This window comes from Megalobrama amblycephala, linkage group LG2, assembly GCF_018812025.1.
Source record: "Megalobrama amblycephala isolate DHTTF-2021 linkage group LG2, ASM1881202v1, whole genome shotgun sequence".
NCBI classification, from domain to species: Eukaryota; Metazoa; Chordata; class Actinopteri; order Cypriniformes; family Xenocyprididae; genus Megalobrama; species Megalobrama amblycephala.
The window spans coordinates 56,928,974-56,955,086 of record NC_063045.1 but is presented as its reverse complement, the minus strand read 5'-3'; the positions used below and the strand labels follow the sequence as shown (position 1 = coordinate 56,955,086).

At 36.3% G+C, this 26,113-nt stretch overlaps 1 protein-coding gene across 4 annotated transcripts in view; it reads left to right on the top strand.

Moving 5' to 3' along the window:
* The window catches only part of mctp1b (multiple C2 domains, transmembrane 1b), a 39,484-nt gene that overhangs the window by 3,492 nt on the left and 9,879 nt on the right, over positions 1-26,113 (top strand). For 2 of the 4 annotated variants that reach the window (XM_048181118.1, XM_048181116.1), the window contains exons 2-15: positions 4,453-4,567; positions 4,723-4,865; positions 6,058-6,137; positions 6,571-6,694; positions 8,788-8,826; positions 9,937-10,116; positions 12,109-12,239; positions 12,379-12,565; positions 13,258-13,351; positions 17,928-18,030; positions 20,309-20,411; positions 20,768-20,869; positions 21,020-21,094; positions 24,798-24,917. In XM_048181118.1, coding sequence (XP_048037075.1) covers positions 4,453-4,567; positions 4,723-4,865; positions 6,058-6,137; positions 6,571-6,694; positions 8,788-8,826; positions 9,937-10,116; positions 12,109-12,239; positions 12,379-12,565; positions 13,258-13,351; positions 17,928-18,030; positions 20,309-20,411; positions 20,768-20,869; positions 21,020-21,094; positions 24,798-24,917 — 1,596 coding nt within the window. Of the gene's footprint in view, positions 1-967; positions 1,146-4,452; positions 4,568-4,722; positions 4,866-6,057; positions 6,138-6,570; positions 6,695-8,787; positions 8,827-9,936; positions 10,117-12,108; positions 12,240-12,378; positions 12,566-13,257; positions 13,352-17,927; positions 18,031-20,308; positions 20,412-20,767; positions 20,870-21,019; positions 21,095-24,797; positions 24,918-26,113 lie in introns of those variants that run through there. The other 2 variants (XM_048181119.1, XM_048181117.1) reach the window with 2 other exon arrangements.

Sequence of the window (26,113 nt, the reverse complement as noted above, 5' to 3'; positions counted from 1 at the left end):
TGCAACTACAGGTCAACTAACTCAATTTGCAACTACATATCAACTAACTCAATAATTTGCAACTACAGGTCAACTAACTCATTTATTTGCAACTACAGGTCAAGTAACTCAATCATTTGCAACTACATGTCAACTAACATGTCAACTAACTCTCAATAATTTGCAACTACAGGTCAACTAACTCTCATTCATTTGCAACTACAGGTCAACTAACAGGTCAATTAACTCAATAAATTGCAAGTACATGTCAACTAACTCAATTTGCAACATCAGGTCAACTAACTCAATTTGCAACTAACATGTCAACTAACTCTCAGTAATTTCCAACTACAGGTCAATTAACTCAATAATTTGCAACTACATATCAACTAACTCAATAATTTGCAACTACAGGTCAACTAACTGAATAATTTGCAACAACATGTCAACTAACTGAATAATTTGCAACAACATGTCAACTAACTGAATAATTTGCAACTACATGTCAACTAACTCTCATTAGAGTATTAGTAGTCCGTTAGGTTAGGGTTAGGAGAATAAGTTGTCATGTACTTGCAAAGATACCTAGTTAGAATGTTGGGTGACCATCAAAATAAAGTGTTTGCAGATATTAAGCAGAGAGTCTACTAATACTCTAATGACTGCTAGTTGACATGTAGTTGCAAAGTTTCATTTTTGGGTGACCTATACCTTTAAATAAACATAATTGAAGACTCCTGTCCTGAGCTATGAACAAGAAAACTATAGCAATAAAGTTTGGCTAGTCATTTAAGTTTCGTATACATTATGCATGTCCGTCCTAATCCATTATATCACTGGCTTAACAGCGACCAATGGTGCAGCTAAGATTAGAGTCAAACAAACAACATGGCCTGAAGCTGAGATCTTCTGCTCTCTGTTTACTCCATTACATGTCTGGACTTGAAAAACAGTCTTGGTATGGAGCTGCCTGAGCTGTCTTTGTGGTTAGATTTCTGAGGAAGGGTTCTGAGAGGTTTGAGATTTGAAAAACAGCAGCAAGTCTGTTTTGTATTAGCGGCACTTTCCCTTCTATCCATGAGTCAAGGTCTGGCAACGGAAACGAGTAACTCTGCAAATCAGATCAACTCCTCTACAATTGGCGTCACTCGTAGGAGTTGATTTCGGTGAGCATGTTGACACTTTTCCCAAGCTTTGTAAATTCATGGTATGTGGGAATTGCAGTTAGGCTGAGCTACAGGGTTTTCACAGTCATGGAAAACCTGGAAATAGCAGAGAATTGCCTTGGAAAAGTCATGGAAATTAAGTAAATCTGATTAACTAAATATTTTATTAACTAAATGTTAAATGTAAATACTAAATGTTGTATATTAAAAATTAATATACTAAAAACTATAATTGTTTATTTATTGTTGCTATCACCAATATCGTTATATATATATATATATATATTAGTATTATATATATATATATATATATATATATATATATATATATATATATATATATATATATATATATTAGTAATTTATATTTTAACTAATTACCTAATCCAATTAATATATATATATATATATATATATATATATATATATATATATAAAATATTTAGCTGATTATCAAAAATGACTGAAAAAAGTATAAAATCATGAAAAGATTAAAACAATGTTTTTTTGTTTGTTTGTTTTTTTGCTCTGATACAGTTGTTATGCCACTTTAAGGTACATTATGTAACAGTGGGTTGACTATCATAGTCACGACTTTTTACAAACAGGTAACGTTCACTGACATTAGTGTCTGACTGCTCAGGGCTTAAATCCTAAAACAGATCACGTTTCCTGTCTTACAACATTACACCTAATACAAGTCCATTTTGCACACATCCCCTGAGGCCACTAAAATGGACCCCAGACTTTCCATGTTAAAAGGTTGCTTTTCAAACAGGAAGTGGCTCTGTAACTTTTTACCACTGCAATTTCAAAACCGCTACATCTTCCTGTTAAACCCCATGCCATGTTATTCTGAAATATTATCTCTTGCCACAGTTCAGTCATCATGACTACAGAGGTTTCTAGTATCCAACTGTATCCATATCAGCATGAGCTAGTACAAACCTCAGTAAAGATTTCCAATGCAGCGGTTGATGTGTTTTATTAAAAGAGAAGCTTTAAGGTCTACCTGCTGTTCAAAATCGAACTTTTGATCTGAAAAATCACAATACGATATTTTTCTTCCCCCAAATCATGCATCTCTAGCTGAATCCAATATAATTTTATTTTGATTTTCAGGTGTGAGTTTGGTATGGGACTGTTTGACTTACCAATTGTTTGAGCAATTCGTCATTTAGCAGATGAGGAGACAAAGCCTGTCATTCATTATATTTGGAATTCTGTTTGCGATGCTTGTGGACCAGGAATATTATAGAGATATTATCCCAGATATTGTTGTCTTTGAAATGATGCAGGAAGATAAATATTGGATTTGTAAATGTAAATCAGCTCAAACATGGCACCAGGATGTTGTAAGGGGAATCCCCATCTAATAAAATATTCTATATCCTTATTTTTGACAATGCTGTCACTAAACAGGATGTTTAATAGGCCCTGAAGGCTCGGAGTGCAAATCACCTGCTTTCAGCTGACACTGCAAACACATTTAGTGTGTGACAGAAATGTTTTTGACCTCCTCTCTCGCTCAAGGGCTAAAAGGGGAAGTAGAACTTTCACTGTGTGTAGCGCTTTTTAAATAGTGCCGGTGTGTTTATATGACAATTAGTGGTAGTGGTGCTGTGTTTTCTCAAAGACCTAAAATATTACAATTTGTCACGTAACTCGTTCCGCACCATTTGTACTACAGACATGAAATTTGCCTCAAATCATACAGCTTGTTGAGAAGAGGTGTGAGTAATCAGACTTGCGGTTTTTACTTGATGAAGGGCGATCTGACCCCATGTCTATAGACCAGAATATCACAGAGACTTGTAGGTGGACTCTTTTGACCTGGGCCAGTAAACAACTACCCTAGCAACACCTTAGCAACCACATAGAACACACCTAGAACACCCTAGCAACCACATACTGTAGAACACACCCTAGCAACATCCTGGCAAACACATAGAACACACCCAGAACACTACACTGTAAAAAATTATTTTCAAGATTTGTTATCACAATTTTTTTTTTCTTTTGTCAAGTCAACGTAGATAATGAATGTGTTAAATCAATCGCCTTCATTGTATTAACTCAAATTTTTAATTTCAATGAGCTCAAAATTTTAAGGCAATTAGGTAACTTACTTTTTTAAGTTTACAGTGTAACACTTTTTTTTCCCATGGATCCCCAAAACCTTTGCTATATTTTACAATTTTGTGACATTTAATTTTTTATACTTCTAATGGTCAAGGTTTCTTGCTCTTTCATGTTTATTTTCTATGTATCTTAGAGTATTCTTAGATAAAAAACAAACAAACAAACAAAAAAACACTGTTTTCCATCATATGGCTTCTTTAAAGCAGGTTTTCAAGTTTCTGTCTTCAAGGACAGAATGATAGTAGTTTCCACGACGTTTCAGACCACCAAACCATTAACCACTTGGCTAAACCACCGGAAACAACACATTACTTACTCCGAACTTCAACAGCATTGTCAGATGTGTGAAATTGACATCACACACACACACACTCAGAGCTTCACTTGCTAAGCAAATATTAACTACTGACAGCAAACATCTAGTTTAGTCTCATCTAGTTTGTGACTCTCGCATTTTAGTTTAATTGCTGTTCAAGAACTGCCTACTGAGACAGGATGAGACCATCTGACTGACATATAAAGTGACCAACCACAACTGATAAGATGAAGTAATGAAGCGTCATGCCACTAATGGACATCTCCACAAAAGATTCTACAGCTAATACTGAAGAAAATGAGTGCTAACTTTGTGAAACTGCGTTCTAACCATTAAAATGTTGTGATTAGCTGTGATCATTGCAAAGCATTTTTGCTTTCATTGTAGACAGATAATTTACTTGTTACTGGAAACTTGTCATGTTGCAACATGCCATTACACAACACTGCTACAGTAGTTTTATATAAGAGCCAAAAATGCTTACACAAGAAAATGTATTGTAAAGAGTCCAGTTAAATTAATGCAGAGAGCCATTCTAATATAAAACTGTTAGAATATAAAGCATTTCACTTGGTCTGTATAATAAGAGCTCAATATGTTCTCAGTGCTGATTTTATAGCACCAGTTTATTAGTTCTTCACATCTTGCAACATTCTGTCATAATTTCAATCATAAATTGCAACATTGTAACTTAACAACAGAGTTCTCTCCTGTTATCACTTTTGAGTAAGCAAAATTCTCATATGCTATAAGGTTTGGCATTAATGCTTTTGGATACACTGTGTTTGTGGAGGAGTCATATGTGCACTAAATTTTTTGGTACAATGTCTGTTTGTTTTTTGTTTTTAGGGCATTAATGCAGCTGATAACGGTGGCACAAAACCTTTACTGCCCACTTCAGCGATGTATCAGTTGGACATTGTGCTGAAAAGAGGAAACAACCTTGCCATTCGAGACAGAGGGGGTAAGACCTGTGTTTTTGATGCTTATGGTGTTATGTTACTGTAAATGTGTGGTCACTGCTAGGAAAATGTGTTTTACTTTGTATTTATATGCTATTTAAAGCTAACGTTCAATAGTTTAATCATTATGTTGCAATCAAAATTTGATGTGTTTCAGGAACAAGTGACCCGTATGTGAAGTTCAAAATAGCCGGTAAAGAAGTTTTCCGCAGTAAAATCATTCACAAGAACCTTAACCCGGTTTGGGACGAGCGCGTTTGCCTGATAGTGGACAATTTACAAGAACCTTTATATCTTAAGGTAAAAAAAAAATTTGGGATGCTTGTTTCCAGCATAGTGTTTTCTGAAATCTGAATGAATGACTCTTATGAGGCGATTCATTTTAATGAATCAAAAACTTACTGCACAACTTGTGTGGTTTGATTCCCAAATGAATTACTCTTATGAGGTGGTTCGTTTTAGTGAATCGAAAGCATACTGCATGACTGGTGTTGTTTGATTTCTGAATGAATGACTCTTATGAGGCGATTCATTTTAATGAATCAAAAACTTACTGCACAACTTGTGTGGTTTGATTCCCAAATGAATTACTCTTATGAGGTGGTTCGTTTTAGTGAATCGAAAGCATACTGCATGACTGGTGTTGTTTGATTTCTGAATGAGTGACTCTTATGAGGTGGCTCATTTTAGTAAATCAAAAACATACTGCGCAACTTGTGTAGTTTGATTCCCAAATGAATTACTCTTATGAGGCGGTTCATTTTAGTGAATCGAAAACATACTGCATGACTGGTGTTGTTTGATTCCTGAATGAATGACTCTTATGAGGCAGTTCTTTTTAGTGAATCAAAAACATACTGTGTGACCGGTGTAGTTTGATTTCTTAATGGACGGTTCTCATGAGACAGTTCGATTAAGTGAATCAAAAACATTCTGTGTGACCGGTGTTTTCCGAAACCTGAATGAATGACTTTTATGAGGCGGTTCGTTTTAGGGAATCAAAAAAATACAGAATGAATGGTGTAGTCTGATTCCTGAATGAATGAATCTTTTATGAGGCGGTTTATTTTAGTGAATCAAAAACATACAGCATGAATGGTGTAGTCTGATTCCTGAATGAATGATTCTTTTATGAGGCGGTTCATTTTAGTGAATCAAAAACATACAGCATGAATGGTGTAGTCTGATTCCTGAATGAATGATTCTTTTATGAGGCGGTTCGTTTTAGTGAATCAAAAACATACTGCACTACTGGTGCAGTCTGATTCTCAAATGAATGATTCTTATGAGGAGGTTCTTTTAGGTGAATCAAAAACATACTGTGTGTCCGGTGTAGTTTGATTTCTGAATGAATGACTCTTATGAGGCGGTTCGTTTTAGTAAATCAAAAACATTCTGCATGAATGGTGTAGTTTGATTCCCAAATGAATGACACTTATCTCTGATCACTTATCTACTTTTTACGAATTTTCCCTTTTGCAACCTATTTTAGGTGTTTGACTATGATTTTGGCCTTCAAGATGACTTCATGGGCTCAGCTTACCTGTACCTTGAGTCTCTGGAGCACATGAGGTATCATGTCTTCATTACTACTGCAAAGATATAAGAATTCAAGATTTAGTGTCAAATTAATACATTTTCAATTAGCATTTAAATGGTGTTCGAATGTATAGATGAGTTTCATGAAATGAACAGTGACAAGGTTATTTTTGCTAATATTTTGTTGTTATTTAAGAGTTTATACTGACATCTAATTCTGTGGATGCAGCATATCACCGATGCCATTGTAAAAGTATTGTTGTGACAACGCTTGTGACTTGTCACCCATTATTATTTTACTGCGTGACTGAAAGTGTCCAGATATAGGAATAGTAGTATTCAGCTGGTCATGTGCGGCCACAACGTGAGTGGACATTGACACTTTAAACAGTTTCACATTTCTTTAGGTGTTAAACTACAGAACTACTTATAATGGTGGTCATAACTGGGCATGTTTTTGTTGCAGACCTCTTGATGTTCGGTTGGACCTTCAAGATCCTCACTGCTCTGAGCAGGACCTGGGCTCTCTGGAGCTGGTGGTCACTCTGTTCCCAAGAAGTACAGAGGACAGAGAGGCCCTCAGACAGATGGTAAGACTCATTTGGCAGATTAATGTTGTTTTATACTTGTAAAAGGGAGGGGAAATGAAATCTGCCAGCAAACTCTCTACATGCATTCAGAAAGACACATTCTGACACATTTACAAACCACACATTTGTTTCACACATTTCTCTTCAGACTGTAGAAACTATTTCTAGCTTTCAGGAAGTTCTTCAAGCGCCCCTGTTATGCTTTTTTCAGATATTACCTGTGATATAGCTGTTTGTGAATATAAAAGGTCTGCAAAGTTTTAAAGATCAAAGTGCATGACAAATAAAACTAGTCATCAGCAATTCCAGTCTCACTTCTTGTTACAAACCTATGTAACAAATTTGCATAATGCCAGCCTATAGTCTTCATTGGCTACCCACGAACAATGTCTGCTTTGACCCGCCCTCAAACACTGTAGTTGAAGCTGAGGCTGGAAGAGTTTAGGATGTGTTGTTGGCATGTCGAGAAGAATTGATTCAGAAAAACTGACGCCATCACCGAGGAAGCATCTGGAGCTGAAATTCAGATACGGTAATGGGTGTTTCATTTCCAACATGCACTGTAAGCGGTAGACCAATCACAACAGACTGAGCCATCTGACCAATCAGAGCAGAGCAGGCTTTTGGAAAGGCGAGGTTTAGTGAGACTGAATCTTCAAACAAACCATTTTCTTGCTCTTTGAGAAATGAGGTGATGTGCAATGTATGTTATGAAAAAATTAAAGTGTTTTTTGACATTGGATGCATGTAAACCTACTGTAGGAGACCTCTAAAACAAAATTAGGAAAATTTAAAAAAGCATAATAGGGGCATTTTAAGTGGCCACACATATAACGTCCAAATCAATCAAATCATGTACCGTGACTGTCTTAATTGGCAGTTTACTGCGGGACATGCTTGATATTAAAAAGAGCACATTATTAAAAGCGCATTACGCTGGGAAAGAGAACTTGCGCTGTTCCTCAAGCCTGGTTTATACTCACTGCGTCTGAGAGTTCACTAGGTTGCACAAAGCAAATTTTGATTTTGGTCATTTTGCTAACTCCTGATTGTTGTGATCTAATAATTGTGATTACAATATTGACCAAAGTGATCACAATTATGATTTTTACCATAATAGAGCAGCCCTAACATCTAGTTGTCTTGTTTTAGGAAACGTGAATTCTTCAAAAGAGGCACTCAATCTGTATAATATTAATTTGTATTTTTTTTTTTTTTTTTTTTTACAATTCAAAAGTTTGGGGTCAGTGCATTTTTTAATATATACTTTTATTCAGCAAGGATGCATTGAATTAATAGGTTCCACAAAATCAATAAGTAGCACAACAGTTTTCAACATTGATAATAAATGCTTCTTAAGCAGCAAATCAGCATATTAGAATGATTTCTGAAGGATCATGTGACACTGAAGACTGGAGTAATGATGCTGAAAATTCAGCTTTTATCACAGGAATAAATTAACTTTTAAATATAATCAACTGAAAAACTGTTATTGTAATAATATTTCACAATATCACTGTTTGTACTGTATTTTTGATCAAATAAATGCAGCCTTGCATTTAAAAATCTTACCGACCCCAAATTTTTGAATGGTAGTATATATACTATCTACTATTTTTATTTCAAATAGTAGTGTACTACATTCTCTTGTTATTTTTAATCCATTTTATGTAAAAAAAAAAAAAGTCACACTGAACCATGTCAAGTCATGCATTGTGGAATACAGTACCAAAATACTGCATACTGTGCACAGTCTGCAAAATCATTAAATAGCTATTCCAAAATGACTCTGATGTGCTCTTTGAGACATACTGTGCTGCGATGATGGGACGTTTGTGCTGTCTGCATAATGCATGAAAGGACTTTGAATTAGACATTAGAAACCTGCTGCACTGTGCAGGCAGACACATTGAATTTCACATGGTGTTCCACAAACAGATGAAACGACAGTCTGATGGGCGGCTTTGATCATCAGGTCAGAAGATGCGTCTCTTGATCGGATTTAGGCGTGGCGTAAATCAAAGCGTGCCCTCCTCCATCCCGGTCATCTCTTTATACAATAACACATATGACCTGCTCTGTTGTTTTTGTAGACCATGCTACTGAGGAGAAGCTGGAAGGGATGCATTAAGGTAAAAAAAGCAAGAGTGTTTGCCCCCAAATTCTCTGACTAGCTGCTGTGTAAACCATCCCACACGCTGTACCTGCTCTGTTAGCCACATTTTGCACAGTGTCTTATGCAGTATGGATGGTCTGTTGAAATTGGTTTGTGTGCAGTGCTGAACAGAGTCCTAAATATCAGAAACGGGTCAGAATTGCAGCAGTCTGGTCAGAGGATGAAGAGTTTTATCAGCACAGCTCCATTAGATGGCGCAGTCATGCATCTCTCAGGGTGATGGGCCATGCCTTTTTGTAGACATTTGCATTTCATTACTTTGGTGACCCATTCATAGTTTGTGTGAAACCATTCCGCACTCTTTGAGTTTTTTACCCATTGTGAACATTTTGTCTTAAAGGGATAGTTCACTAAAAAATGGCAATTCTGTCATCATGTACACTACCATTTAAAAGTTTGGTATTGGTAATGTTTTGAAACAAGTCTCTTATGCACACAGAGACTGTATTACTGTAATACTGTGAAATGTTATTACAATTTAAAATAATTGTTTTCTATTTAAATATATTTTAAAATGTAATTTATTCCTGTGATCAAAGCTGAATTTTCAGCATCATTACTCCAGTCTTCAGTGTCACATGATCCTTCAGAAATCATTCGAATATGATGATTTGCTGCTCGAGAAACAATTCATAATATTATCAGTGTTGAAAACAGTTGTTCTGCTTAATATTTTTGTGGAAATATATCTTTTTTTAGTATTCTGTGTTGAATAGGAACAGCATTAATTTGAAATAGAATACTTTTGTAACATTAAAAATATCTTTTCTGTAACTTTTGATTAGTTTAATGCATCCTTGCTGAATAAAAGTACTGAAAAATCATACTGAACCCAAACATTTGAACGTAGTGTACATAGCCTCATGATGCTCAAATTGTCGTTTTAGGGCTTTACAGCTGCGATCACCACACACTTTTGTTGTATGGACAAAAGCATCTAATTTTGTATCCAATAGAAAAGAAAAATCAAGTTTTGAGCAACACAAGGCTGAGTAGATGATGACAGAATTGTCATTTTTGACTGAAGTAACCCTTTAACGTCCTGTGATATGTGTGTGGACCGCAGCAACAGCAGCTGCAGCAGCAGAATCTTCGACTGTCGGACCTGCACAAGAAGTCTCAGCTGTGGAGGGGCATTGTGAGCATCAGACTAATAGAGGGTCGCAACCTCATCCCCATGGACCAGAACGGCTTCAGCGACCCTTATGTCAAGTTCAAACTAGGCCCTCAGAAGTACAAGAGTAAGGTATGAATGACTGCGGCATCTGTCTGTTTATCTATCTGTCTGTCTGTCGTTCTACAAACCCGATTCCAAAAAAGTTGGGACACTGTACAAATTGTGAATAAAAACAGAATGCAATGATGCGGAAGTTTCAAATTTCAATATTTTATTCAGAATACAACATAGATGACATCAAATGTTTAAACTGAGAAAATGTATCATTTTAAGGGAAAAATAAGTTAATTTTAAATTTCATGGCATCAACACATCTCAAAAAAGTTGGGACAAGGCCATGTTTAACACTGTGTAGCATCCCCTCTTCTTTTTATAACAGTCTGCAAACGTCGGGGGACTGAGGAGACAAGTTGCTCAAGTTTAGGAATAGGAATGTTGTCCCATTCTTGTCTAATACAGGCTTCTAGTTGCTTGTCTTAGGTCTTCTTTGTCGCATCTTCCTCTTTATGATGCACCAAATGTTTTCTATGGGTGAAAGATCTGGACTGCAGGCTGGCCATTTCAGTACCCGGATCCTTCTTCTACGCAGCCATGATGTTGTAATTGATGCAGTATGTGGTCTGGCATTGTCATGTTGGAAAATGCAAGGTCTTCCCTGAAAAAGACAACGTCTGGATGGGAGCATATGTTGTTCTAGAACTGGATATACCTTTCAGCATTGATGGTGCCTTTCCAGATTCCAGTGTAAGCTGCCCATGCCACACGCACTCATGCAACCCCATACCATCAGAGATGCAGGCTTCTGAACTGAGCGCTGATAACAACTTGGGTTGTCCTTGTCCTCTTTAGTCCGGATGACATGGTGTCCCAGTTTTCCAGAAAGAACTTCAATTTTTGATTCGTCTGACCACAGAACAGTTTCCCACTTTGCCACAGTCCATTTTAAATGAGCCTTGGCCCAGAGAAAACGCCTGTGCTTCTGGATCATGTTTAGATATGGCTTCTTTTTTGACCTATAGAGTTTTAACCGGCAACGGCGAATGGCACGGTGGATTGTGTTCACCGACAATGTTTTCTGGAAGTATTCCTGAGCCCATGTTGTGATTTCCATTACAGTAGCATTCCTGTATGTGATGCAGTGCCGTCTAAGGGCCCGAAGATCACGGGCATCCAGTATGGTTTTCCGGCCTTGACCCTTACGCACAGAGATTGTTCCAGATTCTCTGAATCTTTGGATGATATTATGGACTGTAGATGATGATAACTTCAAACTCTGAGAAACTCCTGTCTGATATTGCTCCACTATTTTTCGCCGCAGCATTGGGGGAATTGGTGATCCTCTGCCCATCTTGACTTCTGAGAGACACTGCCACTCTGAGAGGCTCTTTTTATACCCAATCATGTTGCCAATTGACCTAACAAGTTGCAAAATGGTCCTCCTGCTGTTCCTTATATGTACATTTAACTTTTCCGGCCTCTTATTGCTACCTGTCCTAACTTTTTTGGAATGTGTAGCTCTCATGAAATCCAAAACGAGCCAATATTTGGCATGACATTTCAAAATGTCTCACTTTCAACATTTGATATGTTATCTCTATTCTATTGTGAATAAAATATATGTTTATGAAATTTGTAAATTATTGCATTCCTTTTTTATTCACAATTTGTACAGTGTCCCAACTTTTTTGGAATTGGGTTTCTATCTATCTATCTATCTATCTATCTATCTATCTATCTATCTATCTATCTATCTATCTATCTATCTATCTATCTATCTATCTATCTATCTATCTATCTATCTATCTGTCTGTCTGTCTGTCTGTCTGTCTGTCTGTCTGTCTGTCTGTCTGTCTGTCTGTCTGTCTGTCTGTCTGTCTGTCTGTCTGTCTGTCGTTCTGTCTGTCTGTCTATCTATGTCTGTCTGTCTGTCTGAGCATCAGCCCATCATCATGACAACGTGAATGTCACATGATGAACACTTCTCTATACATATCAGCAGACCGAGAACTAGTCTAAGAATATTATTTCTCAGTAACTTATTCTTCTCTTCTGTGCAAACAGACAATTCCCAAGACCCTCAACCCTCAGTGGAGGGAGCAGTTTGACTTGCATCTGTTTGATAAGGAGGGAGGCATTCTGGAGATCTCAGTTTGGGACAAAGACATTGGAGTGAGAGATGACTTCATCGGCCAGTGAGTCTGATTTCAAATGCTGATATTTACTTTTTCTGTTACTTGGGAATCGAATCCCATGTTTATGCCTTTGCCAGCCGTCTCTTACATTTTACCTACAAGAATTATATGTGTTAAGGATGGTGTTTATTAATTTTAGATGTCAGCTGGACCTGTCAAAGTTGAGCCGAGAGAAGACACATAAGCTGGAACTTGAGCTGGAGGAGGATAAAGGGACGCTGGTACTGCTGGTGACTCTCACCGCCACAGTCGCCGTCTCAATCTCTGACCTCTCTGTCAACCTACTAGACGACCCACAGGAACGCCAGCAAATCCTTAAGAGATATGTAAGTGTGATGTGACACAGCCAAACAGTCTAGCTTTCTGTACAAAAGCTCCTGACATCCCCATAAAGGTATTTGACGCTACACAGCAAGTGTTGCTTCTAACTGTTTCCTCTGAGAGACAAAGTTGTCCTCCTGTAGAGGGTGCTTTGACAGCATCTGAGAAACTGGTAATGCTCCAGCCTGCAGTACACTTCTGTGACCAAAAGGGGGCGTAAAATGACCACAGTCCAGTGCACTACTGGATTAACATGGTCTTGTTCACAACTGGACGACGGTGGAGTACCTCAGAAGAAACAAAGACGGAGAGAGAGAGACATCTCTCTCCTCTCAGAGTTGTCTGTCCTCTCTATTCACGGTTTGTCTTTGTCCTGCCACTGTCCCCTGGAGGGCCGGTCAGTGAACGGCTTACAGAAACTCACCACCAATGCAGACTGACCTTCTTTCATAACAGCTGCATAATGAAGATGTATTCGTGAGAGCCACCAGATAATCTGGCGTGGCGGCTCAATGTTTTTGTCTCAATGTCCACTGCCGAGCGGCTTTGACGTGGACACAAAACTGCTCGCGGACTCTGACAGGGGATTAGAGAAAGTTAGGGCCAAAATAGAGCTGTCAGAAACATATGGATGTATTACTGCTCGCTGTGAATGTAGTCCTGGGCCTCTCTGATGTGTTTTTGTTCTTTTTTTCAGAGTCCTATGAGGTCCTTCTTTAACGTGAAGGATGTAGGAATCGTGCAGGTAAAGATCCTGCGGGCCGAGGGGCTGATGGCTGCTGATGTCACAGGTAAAATCATGTCACTTACTTGATTCATTTTTTCCTAGAGAACAATAACCAGAATTCCTATAGTCATGAAAAACCTGCAAGTAGCAGGTGGCTTGGAAAAGTCATGGAAATGTATAAAATCTTAAAAGTCATGATCCTGAACTCTTAAAAATAAAGGTTCTTTATTGGCATTAATGGTTCCATGAAGAAACATTAAAGGGTTAGTTCACCCAAAAATGAAAATTCTGTCTTTAATTACTCACCCTCATGTCGTTCCACACCCGTAAGACCTTCGTTCTTCTTGAGAACACAAATTAAGATATTTTTGATGAAATCCGATGGCTCAGTGAGGCCTCTATTGACAGCAAGATAATTAACATTTTCAATGCCCAGAAAGCTACTAAAGACATATTTAAAACAGTTCATGTGACTACAGTGGTCCAACCTTAATATTATAAAGTGATGAGAATACTTTTTGTGCACCAAAAAACAAAATAACGACTTTATTAAGCAATATCTAGTGATAGGCGATTTCAAAACACTGCTTCATTAAAGGGTTAGTTCACCCAAAAATGAAAATTCTGTCATTTATTACTTACCCTCATGCCGTTTCACACCCGTAAGACCTTCGTTCATCTTTGGATCTTTGGATATTTTTGTTGAAATCTGATGGCTCCGTGAGGCCTCCATAGGGAGCAATGATACTTCCTCTCTCAAGATCCATAAAGGTACTAAAAACATATTTAAATCAGTTCATGTGAGTACAGTGGCTCAATATTAATATTATAAAGCGACGAGAATATTTTTGGTGCGCCAAAAAAACAAAAACAAAATAACGACTTATTTAGTGATGGCCGATTTCAAAACACTGCTTCAGGAAGCTTTGGAGCACAAATGAATCAGTGAATCGAATCATGATTCAGATCGAACTGCCAACGGCTGAAATCACGTGACTTTGGTGCTCCGAACAGCAGATTCGATACACTGATTCATTTGTGCTCCGAATCTTCCTGAAGCATTGTTTTGAAATCGGCCATCACTAAATAAGTCGTTATTTCGTTTTTTTTTTTGGCGCTCCAAAAATATTCTCGTCGCTTTATAATATTAATATTGAACCACTGTACTCACATGAACTGATTTAAATATGTTTTTAGTACCTTTATGGATCTTGAGAGAGGAAGTGTCCCCTATGGAGGCCTCACGGAGCCATCGGATTTCAACAAAAATATCTTAATTTGTGTTCCGAAGATTAACGAAGGTCTTACGGGAGTGGAACGGCATGAGGGTAAGTAATAAATGACAGAATTTTCATTTTTGGGTGAACTAACCCTTTAAGCTCGAAATTTGAATGGTTCACCACTGGGGGGCGTGACTTTGGCAGTTTGATACACGCTCCGAACCACTGATTCGAAACAAAAGATTCATAAATGTTTGAAGCTTCATGAAAATTAGTTCAAAAAGTGTTTTGAAATCGACCATCCTTAGATATTGTTGAATGAAGTCATTATTTTGTTTTTTGGTGCACAAAAAGTATTCTCGTCACTTCATAAAATTATGGTTGAACCACTGGAGTCACATGGACTATTTTAACTGTGTTTTTACTACCTTTCTGGGCCTTAAAAGTGGTACTTGTGTTGCTGTCTATGAAGGGACAGAAAGCTCTCAGATTTCATCAAAAATATCTTAATTTGTGTTCCGAAGATGAACAAAGGTCTTGCGGGTTTGGAACGACATGAGAGTGAGTCATTAATGACAGATATTTCATTTTTGGGTGAACTTACCCTTTAACATCAGTGGAGCCCTTTTATTGCACAAAAGCTTTGTTATAGTGAGAAAAAGTTCGGTAACACTTTATTTTATAGTGCCGTAGTTACACATTACTACATGTACTTACTATAGTAATAACAGTAAATTATGCATAATTACAAGTAAACCCTAACTGTAACTCTATAGTAAGTACATGTAGTTACTTAATAGTACTCAGTACTTATTTAAGTAATTACAATGTAAATACGGCACTGTAAAATAAAGTAACCAAAAGTCCTATAGATTATTACAATGTCATTCACTCAGGAAAAAATGGTTCTTTTAAAAACCGTTCACTGGAAGTTTCTTTGGGGAACCAAAAATGGTTCTTCTATGGCAGTGGTTCCCAAACTTTTTTGCTTGGAGTACCCCCTGAAGGAATTATCATCCTTCTGCGTACCCCCTCTCCCATTTTGACTGCAGTAACACCTTTTCCATTAAGGGACAATATTTGCCCCCTAAATTGATTTTCCAGTGCATTTTTTTTTTTTACCTTTATGAATAATTTTATAAAATAAATAACGTTTTAAATAAAAAATGTTCAATAGAGAAATATGCAATGATGGTAAAACTAAGTAAAACTTTTAAATATTAAACAAAAACCACTGTTTTTATTAGTGAGTCATCGAGTCATTCATTCAGTAATGAAGCAAGTGGCTGTGAATGAATCATTGAATCATTGACTCTCACGATTCGTTCAAAGCCGCAGAATTGTTTGCGAAACACAGACGTGTGTTGTAGTTCTGTTGTGATTTTCGTTAAAACTATTATTTCATTGCAAAATACAGTAAATAAGCTACTACTGTGTTTAAAATGTACGTTTTATTTTTTGACCTGTTGTATAATAATGTCACGTTTGCAGTCATGTGGATATTTGGGAACAATTGCATTCTTGCTCGTTATCAATATTAAATACAAGAACTCACACAAGGTATGTTTTTGTTTTGTCTTGAGTTTGAGTCTTAAATCGATATCAATCCACTATCTGTGTCTATATTTGTTCTTCATGCGAGTAAGTGCTAAATCCCCACTTTTACAAAGGTGCATTGTCGAGAACGGCAGTAATTTAGCGCAATTTAAGTCAGCAGATTCTGCGCGCAATCTATCATATCTATGCTGCTTCTGTGGATACAGTCATTTTTGACTGCAAATGATGAGGTAATTTGATTAAATGTACTGGATTTACGACATTTTGGCATTTAGAAATACATGCTCGATTTTAATATTATTTTAAGGTAGAATTAAATGAACTACTCAGCATTTTGTTCGCGTACCCCCTTTTGTCACCTCACGTACCCCCAGGGGTACGCGTACCCCAGTTTGGGAACCGCTGTTCTATGGCATCACAGTGAAAACCCCCTTTTGGAACCTTTATTTTTAAGAGAGTATGCTATGCTTTAAACTATTTAATTCACTAGATATGACTCTTTAAACAATTCTGCCATCGTGTGAAAAAAAAAAAAAGAAGAAGCATTTTTTGCATAAAAAAAAGTGAAACAAATGAAACAACTAAATCTATTTGATATCTAAATACCTTTAAACATCTGAAATGTACTCGGGGTGTAAACTGGATAGTCCATAAGACTCATTCCCAAGCATTTTTCTGAATGTTTTAGTGAGGTCAACACCTCAGTCTCTCTTCAGGAGGTGTATGATGGAAAGATGACTGTCTGAAAGAGACGAGTCTCTTAGCTTTTTAGGTTTACTGTTCTCTCAGGAGCGGCCCACCTCATGGGTTCTGATTTCACGGTTCTTCTAATACCACACCATGGTGGACAGACAAAGGCTTTTAAAGAGCTTTTGCACACACACAGTCTGTTTTCAGTGCTTTCACCCAGGCTGTGGTTTAAAAAGACTTAAGTTTTCCAATCTGATTTTTTGCTCTTCCACCATTTTTCCCGCCTACCGACTCTCTTTTTCCCCTAACATTTTTGTTAAAAATGTTTTTCTAGCAAACTGCTTGCCAAAATTAGGCTGAAAATTTCACAAAACAACTTGCAAGTGGTGGGAGATGTGTAGAAGTACTCAGTTTCAGCACAGATGTCATAGACACTTTTACTCGTAGAAATGTTATGATCACTGTATATGAATGCAAACGTGTGTTCGGGTCTGATAATTGTTTTTTGATACACTTGATAATTTCAAGCTATTTTGTTTTATGTTTTATTAAGTATATAACGTGTATATATACACACATTTTTTCAGATCAGTTTTCTGTTGTAATATCTTTTAAAATGTAATTTATTCCTGTGATCAAAGCTGAATTTTCAGCATCATAACCACATGATCCTTCAGAAATCATTCTAATATGCTGATTTGGTGCTCAAGAAACATTTTTATTATCAGTGTTGAAAACAGCTGTACTGTTTTTTCACGATTCTTAGATTAATTAAATGTTCAAAATCACAGCATTTATATATAATAGTAATCTATTTCAAATAAAACATTACAGATGTCACTTTTGATTAATTTAATAATCCCAAGCTTTTAATTGGTAGTATTCATTAAATGAATGTGGAGAAAGAGAAGGAATGGTATTTAAATTTTTTTTTTTTGTCGAATCAAACTTGGACTGTGGCACAAGACACGGCATTGAGGCTCTACCAATTTCAAAATGTTATAAATAAATGCATCATTATTATTAATATCAAGTAAAAACTACTTTATAGAAATGTTTTATAGCTACAGAGTTCAATATTTAATTACATGGTTCTCATTTAATTCATATCATATTCATATCTCACTTGGGAATTTTAAACTAAAACCTTTTGAATGCAACACTGTGTTTCAGGAAAGAGCGACCCGTTCTGCATTGCAGAGTTGTGTAACGACCGTCTGCAGACACACACGGTCTACAAGACACTGAACCCCGAGTGGAATAAAGTCTTCACCTTGTGAGTTCATTATGCACATGCACCGCTGCTCCCAACAGAGGACAAATTCAAATATCCACAGCTGATGAAGTTGTTCTGACACCTGGACTCAAACATGCAGAGTGGATTGCATTTACAAAACCAACATTCAGCTGCAATTTGGCATTTAATATGATATATACACATGAAAATTTATCCCATTTACTTTATTATGAGAGGAAAAAATCTTTTATCAAAATGCAGTGACTTTCAAAAAGCTTATAACCACGGGTGGGGAAAATAATATTCATCTACAGAATGTTTGGTTACACTTTATTTCAATGGTCCACTTTAGGCACTCTATTATCTATATGTAACTTTGTAACTACATGTCAACTAACTCTCATTAGAGTATTAGTAGACTGTTGTAGGTGTTAGGGATCGGGTTAGTAGAATAAGTTGACACGCAGTTGCAAAGTTACTTATAGACTGTACAATTGGGGAATCATCACAATAAAGTCTTAGCAGATATTAAACAGACAGTCTACTAATGCTCTAATGCTAGTTGACATGTAGTTGCAAAGTTACTTATAGTTAGTAGTATCTCTAAAGTGGACCATCGAAATAAAGTGTTAGCAAATGTTTACATTTTCTGAAGAAAATATGAATGGTGCAATAGACATCGTCATGATTCGAAGATGCTATGCTAAGTTATTGTTGCAGAATGTTCTTACTGGCCCAGTGAGTCAGTGGATCTTTATGGTATTTTGGCTCATAGATATGACTTGGTTTTAGTGATTTCATGAGAGTATCGCCAATTACCTCTTAACATGATACACTTTGCAATATATCATGTCATAATCCTTCACTTTTGTTTGGTATCGTAAATGAATTCTTCTAGTTCATCTATCAGTCAAACTGTAGGAAATGATATAAAAGCACACATAAGTAAATAAAAATGCTGAATCAAGGAACTGGAACTGAGGAATCAATGCAATGCTGTGACAAAAAAAGTCTGTATACTGAGATAAGATTGATTATTCAATGCAAGTCTGTTTTTTTCCTGCCGATTTTATTGACCCCCTTTTAAAAACTAGTTGAAAGTTGATCGCTAAGCCCTCTGGTGCTGCTCATGTGGCGGTCAAAAATGACCAAATGCATTTATTTATTTTTTCAGTGAAATGAATGTGTTTTTTATTTAATATTTTGGATTTTATGGTACTAAATTATATTTATGGAATAGTTATGATCCATTTATTTCCTGTTAACCACTTTTTGTGCAAAGACCTAAAAAAATGACTTTTCCAACTTAAACTGTCATAAATCTTGAATGCTTTGGAGCACAGACTTAAGTTTGGTCTCTTTTAAAGACACTTGGCAGATTTTTGCTAAAGTTAAAAAGTAAACTAAGTGAAACATATCTATATTATGAAAAATGCACAAAAATGCACAAAAAATGCTATTTTTTTTATTTTATATGAAATGTACAGAGCCACACACATGACATGCAGGGGAAAAAAGCAAATTGTGCACACAATTTACTAATTCATTCCCTCGATTTAATAAACGGTGTGCACAATTTACTATTTTGTTCCCTCAATTAATAAATCATGCACATGATTTAGTAAATCGTGCACACGATTTAGCCTACTATTTTTTTCCTGCATGTCATGCGCGGGGCTCCGTAGAAATTTATATTTTCCAAAACATGTTTTACTCTAAAACTGTGAGAAAATGAAAGCCATAAATCTAAACAAGTTGTGTTCTAATCCAAATTTGAGGTTGATATCTCAAAAAATGAGCTTTCAGCAAGATTTTGTTTGGGCGCAGTACCAAAAGTTTCCACTAAATGAATTTCGTCTTCCATTCATTTCCAATGCTGCGACCACAAACAATTACAAGTGTGACTATTTTTTTCAGGACCATTTAATGTTTTTGAATCATGTCCAAGATTTTTTTTTTTTTTTTTTTTTTTTGTATGTTTGCATAGCAAGTGCCAAAACCTTTACCAAGTTTCATACCATTCTGATGAAGTAAACAATTCTAAAAAAATGTGACCGACCAGCACCATAGGGTTAAAAATTTATAGCACACCTTTATTTTTTTTAAAACAGCCGAATGATTTAAGGTATTATTCATCATCCAATCAAATCATGTCAAGTACCGCCGTACATAATTTCCCCCAGACTTTCCCTCAGAAATACGTCACATTATGCCATTTGCCATGCTGACTTTAGTATATTTATAAATGAAATATACCAAGCAATATTATAGAAATGCTTTGTGCTTGATGAAAAACTCTCTCTTTTTAACCCCGCAGCAATGTGAAAGACGTTCACGCGGTGTTGGAGATCACAGTGTACGACGAGGACAGAGATCGCAGTGCTGATTTCCTGGGTAAAGTGGCCATCCCTTTATTAAACGTAAGTTCGCCCCATTCAGCTTCTCCAAATTCTTAGATCCACGTGTGTTTTTAAAGGCGCTTTTATAGACGCGTTTGAAACAAATAGAGTCGCCGGACGGCGAGATTGATGGTGGCGCGTCTTTAAAAGCGCACGCAGCTGGGCCTCCCGGTGCCTGGGTAATGTCTCGATGACAGAGGGATGCTGGTAATGAGCAGGTACTTGTCAGAGTTGGAAGTGCTGGAAGGAGGGGAGGGACGGGGAGGGAATGTGCGGCTGGCTGTTTGATGCTGCCGCTGGGAGATCAGGGGTCAGCCGAGGAGGGGGGTCCGCTGGGGCTCTGCCAGACAGCAGGCTGTCACGTCTTCTTCACACAGATCCGCAACAGCGAACAGAAGGCCTACGTCTTAAAAAACAAGGAGCTGACAGGGCCAACAAAGGGGGTCATCTTTCTCGAAGCAGACGTCATCTTCAACGCCGTAAGTGTGCGCTGCGCCTGGAGCGCTGGATGTTGTCTTTTGTTTCTGCTGGGGGTTTTTTTCACACTGTCGAATATGCAATAATTATTGATGCATAGAGAACTCCAGCGCTAATTAAAACAAATCATACGTGCTTCGTTTCTCTTCAAGGTGAAAGCCAGTTTGCGGACGTTTGTTCCGCCGGAACAGAAGTACATCGAAGAGGAGGCCAAAGTCTCTAAACAGGTAATATGACAACAATATAACTATTCTTTAAAAGGAATAGTTCACAAATGACAGCGCCTCTGTCATTATTTACTCCCCTTTGTGTCGTTACAAACTCACATTATGTAATCAATTCTGTAAAACACAAAAGGAACATTTTGGAAGAATCACTAAACAGCTTTTTCGATACAGTGACACTTTAAAGTGCCTCCAGAAAGTACAAAAAAACAAAACAAAAAGTAGTTCAAGTGACTCATGTGATATATTATAAGACATCTAGATGAAAAATGGCGACATGTGGGCTAGTCGCAAGCTTCGTTGTTGGGATTATCAGTTTTTAATCACGATTATTAATTTACAGTATGTTTCTCGCACACAAAACTGTCAGATGGCTTTTGAAGTTATTTTAGCATCAAGATACTATTAGATACTATTTTATTTTTATTTGAGCTTTAGTTTTTATAGTACAGTACATCAAGTTTAACTATGAAAATGAGAAATGTTTCCTTTCCATCTAGCTGAAATAAAATAAGTTTAATATTCTTAATATTTAAATTAATTTTAATTATAATTTATTTTATGCTTTTAGTTTTAGTTAACTATAATAACCCTGCTTTGGAAGACTTTGAATATATCGCAAAAAAGTCGTATGGACCACTATGAAAGCTTGTTTCCACCACTAAATAAAAATAAAAAAGGTAATTGCGACTTTTTATCTCTTTTTTCTGGCAATTGCGAGTTTACATCTCGCAATTCTGACTTTTTTCTTCAGAATTGTATGATATAAACTTGAAATTGTGAGTAATAAAGTCAGAATTGTGAGATATAAACTCGTAATTGCAAGAAATAAAGTCATAATTGCGAGAAATAGTCAGAATTGTGAGATATAAACTCACAATTGCGAGAAAAAAAATGTCAGAATTGAGCATTTATATCTTTTAGTTCTGACTGTATTTCTCGCAATTGCAGGTTTATCACAATTCTGACTTTATAACTTGCAATTGCGACTTTATCATGCAATTCTGAGAAAAAAAGATGTAAACTCGCAACAAAAAAAAAGAAAAGAAGTCAGAATTATAAGTTGCAATTAACTTTTTTTTATTGCATGGTGGAAAGAAGCTTCTATAGACCACTTTTATTGTGCTTTTATGTTTTTTTTCCCCCTGTGTGTGTGTGTGTGAATCTCTACATTTGTCTTCCATAGATATAATAAAAGCATATGCGTGCGAAACCACATTAGCGTGAGTAAATAATAAAACAATATTTTTAGGTGAACTGTTCCTTTAATCCAACGGCTGCAATCAAATCAAAATCACCCCAACGAGGGCCGGCGGTCCCATGCCCGCCACACAATAGGCCGACGTGTTTGGGACAGGGGGCGCAAGTGCTGAATCGCAGCGTTTTCCCCCTTGCCCTGCCGCTCTAGGTGTTGAATAGAAATGTCAAGCCGGCCCTCATGAGAGGAGAGGGGCCACCCCAGAGGGCCCGGCTGCGGCTCTACGGCTGTGCCTGCTCATTGTCCTCTCTCTCAATGTGCCTGCGTGACAAAAGCGCTGAATTGGAGGGGCTGGGCTGAATCAGACGCTGTCACAAAGCTGCGCATTGAGCAGAACAGACCGATTCTTCAGTCCTTTATGCCCGTCTCAGTGAAGAGTTCAACCGCGGATTCGGCCCGTATATCTAACCCCAGCTGTCAGTCACACCATCACTTATGGAGATGATTACATTTGCCTCGTTTTTTTGATATGCTGTGAGTTTTGTGCACCTTTTGGGCTGGTTTGTGTTAATCATGCTCATCAGAACAAAGTTGTTTGATTTTCTTTAGTTCTGCCTTTGATGGAAGAGAAGCATATTTATCTTTTATATTTAAAAAACATTCATAAAGTAACTAAAAACTAAATTTTCTTAAGCTATACACCACCATTTCAAAGTTTGAGGTCAGTAAGGTTTTTTTTTAATTAATACTTTTATTCAGCAAGGACATATTCAATTGATCAAAAGTGACAGAATTTTTTGTAACATTATAAATATCTTTATTTCAAATTAATGCTGTTCTTTTGAACTTTATATTCATCAAATAATAATGTATCATGGTTTCCACAAAAATATGAAGCAGCAAAAACTGTTTTCTTGAACAGCACATCGGCATATTCAAATGATTTCTGAAGGATCATGTGACACTGAAGACTGGAGTAATGATGCTGAAAATTCAGCTTTGATCACAGGAATAAATTAACTTTTAAAATATATTGAAATAGAATATTTGAATATATTAAAATTTCACAATATTACAGTTTTATTGTATTTTTGTTAATTAATAATTGCAGCATAAGACACTTACCTACCCCAAACTTTTTTATGGTAGTGTATTGTTGTAATGTTTTGGTTGTAATACATAATACAATTATTATGTAATAATTATGAAAATATAGGTAAATTATATAAAATACTTATATGGCATTCAGGAGTATTCTCAAAACTAAAGTGTTAGGGTCATAATTTTATATACAGTACAGTCCAAAAGTTTGGAACCACTAAGATTTTTAATGTTTTTAAAAGAAGTTTCGTCTACTCACTAAGGCTACATTTATTTAATTAAAAATACAGTAAAAAACAGTAATATTGTGAAATATTATTACAATTTAAAATAACTGTGTACTATTTAAATATATTTGACAAAGTAATTTATTCCTGTGATGCAAAGCTGAATTTTCAGCATCATTACTCCAGTCTTCAGTGTCACATGATCCTTCAGAAATCATTCTAATATGCTGATTTGCTGCTCAATAAACATTTATGATTATTTTCAATGTTGAAAACAGTTGTGTACTTTTTTTTTCAGGATTCCTTGATGAATAGAAAGTTCAAAAGAACAGCATTTATCTGAAATACAAAGCTTCTGTAGCATTATACACTACCGTTCAAAAGTTTGGGGTCAGTAAGAATTTTTATTTTTATTTTTTTTAAAAGAAATTAAAGAAATGAATACTTTTATTCAGCAAGGATGCATTAAATCAATCAAAAGTGGCAGTAAAGACATTTATAATGTTACAAAAGATTAGATTTCAGATAAACACTGTTCTTTTGAACTTTCTATTCATCAAATAATCCTGAAAAAAAATATTGTACACAAATATTTTGTACAATTGTACACATTAAATGTTTCTTGAGCAGCAGATCAGCATATTAGAATGATTTCTGAAGGATCATGTGACACTGAAGACTGGAGTAATGATGCTGAAAATTCAGCTTTGATCACAGGAATAAATTACTTTGTGAAATACATTCAAATAGAAAACAGTTATTTTAAATTGTAATAATATTTCACAATATTACTGTTTTTTACTGTATTTTTAATTAAAAAAAGGTAGCCTTGGTGAGCAGACGAAACTTCTTTTAAAAGCATTAAAAATCTTAGTGGTTCCAAACTTTTGGACTGTACTGTATACTGTGTGTGTGTGTGTTTTTTTTATATATATATATATATATATATATATATATATATATATATACACACACACACACACACACACACACACACACACACACACACACACACACACATATATTATGAACTATATCAGTATATTTGTGTAATATATTTGAAATATTATTTCCAATTTCTTGGTATTCAGGAGTAGATTGTTTAAGGAGGGCGTGTTATGGTTTATGACTAACAGCTCTTGTTTTGGTTGAATTTCTCTCTCATATTCTCTCACGTCAGCTGCTGCAGCAGAATTTTAACCGAGTGAAGCGCTGCATCTTCTTCCTCATTAACGTGGGCTCCTACCTCAACAGCTGTTTTCAATGGGAGTCCCCCCGCAGGAGTTTATGTGCTTTCTTGGTAGGTGGCAAAACTCTGCTTCTATACACACACAGAAACAAACAGCCAACCACAGACTTACACCATACTGATATGATACACACAACTCAAAGAAACTCAAACTCACTTATTATAGAGAGATAGATAGAGAGATTGATACATAGAGAGATGTACACAGTCTGTATAATAGTTTGAGGGTGTTTGGTGACTCTTGTGTGTTGAAGAGCTGTGATGTGTGAAGTGTGCTCATAGTTTAGCACTGAAGAACCCTTGAGCTAAAACAAGTAGATGTGATCTCTTAGACGGCGTCCCGCTGCGACCTCGCGCCCGACCTCACCCCGCGCCCCCGCCCGCCCCTCTATGAACACCTCAAGAGCCTCTTCACACGGTTCCCTCTCGCTTTCACTCACATTCACACACTCTATCCGCACACTTCCCTCCTGTACCTGAAGGAGGCGCTGTAGACTCTGTCTCTCTCACAATAGATTCACATGGCTCTTTTCATCTGTACCTGTTCTTGAAAATTAACTGACCGAGATTTGACCTTCCTCTTTAAACAGTGAAGTTCAGCTCTGGTTTACAGCTATGACTTGATGCTTAAAGTGACTCTCATATACAATACTATAAATATATATATATATGAAGACTTCAGATGCAATAGCCTCTAAGTCCGTCTGACACTTTTCTTTAAAATTAGCATTTTTATCAGGCTTCTATGTATCCTATGTATAGGTTTCTACCTAAGTACTTCTGATTGGGCTGAAGCTGGAATTTAGCGGGTTTGAAGAGAAATAATTTGATGACTATGTGCGGAGAGCATTCACTCATTATCTTTATCTCATTTTTGACAGAGGTGGCATTTAGAGGCTTCTGAAATGGAAGTCTTAATGGATTCAAAGATAGATCGCACAAAAGTCTTTGGGAACAACTAGAAACTATTTGAAAGTCAATAAAAAGAGTACATAAAAACAATGCCAGCGAGAATAAAAGCTGTTATCAAGGCCAAAGGAGGCCATATATATATTTTTTTTTGGGTTATTATGTGTGAATAAAGACTATTTAGTTGTTTCAGTTTGTTATTTGCCCAATAAATGACAATACATTTTTTTGTTTTAAACAAGTTTTTGACAAGTGTTTTCTCTCTATTATCACAGGTGGTCTAATAAATGTAATTTAAATTAATATAAATTTATTTGTTAATCACGTTATGTATATAT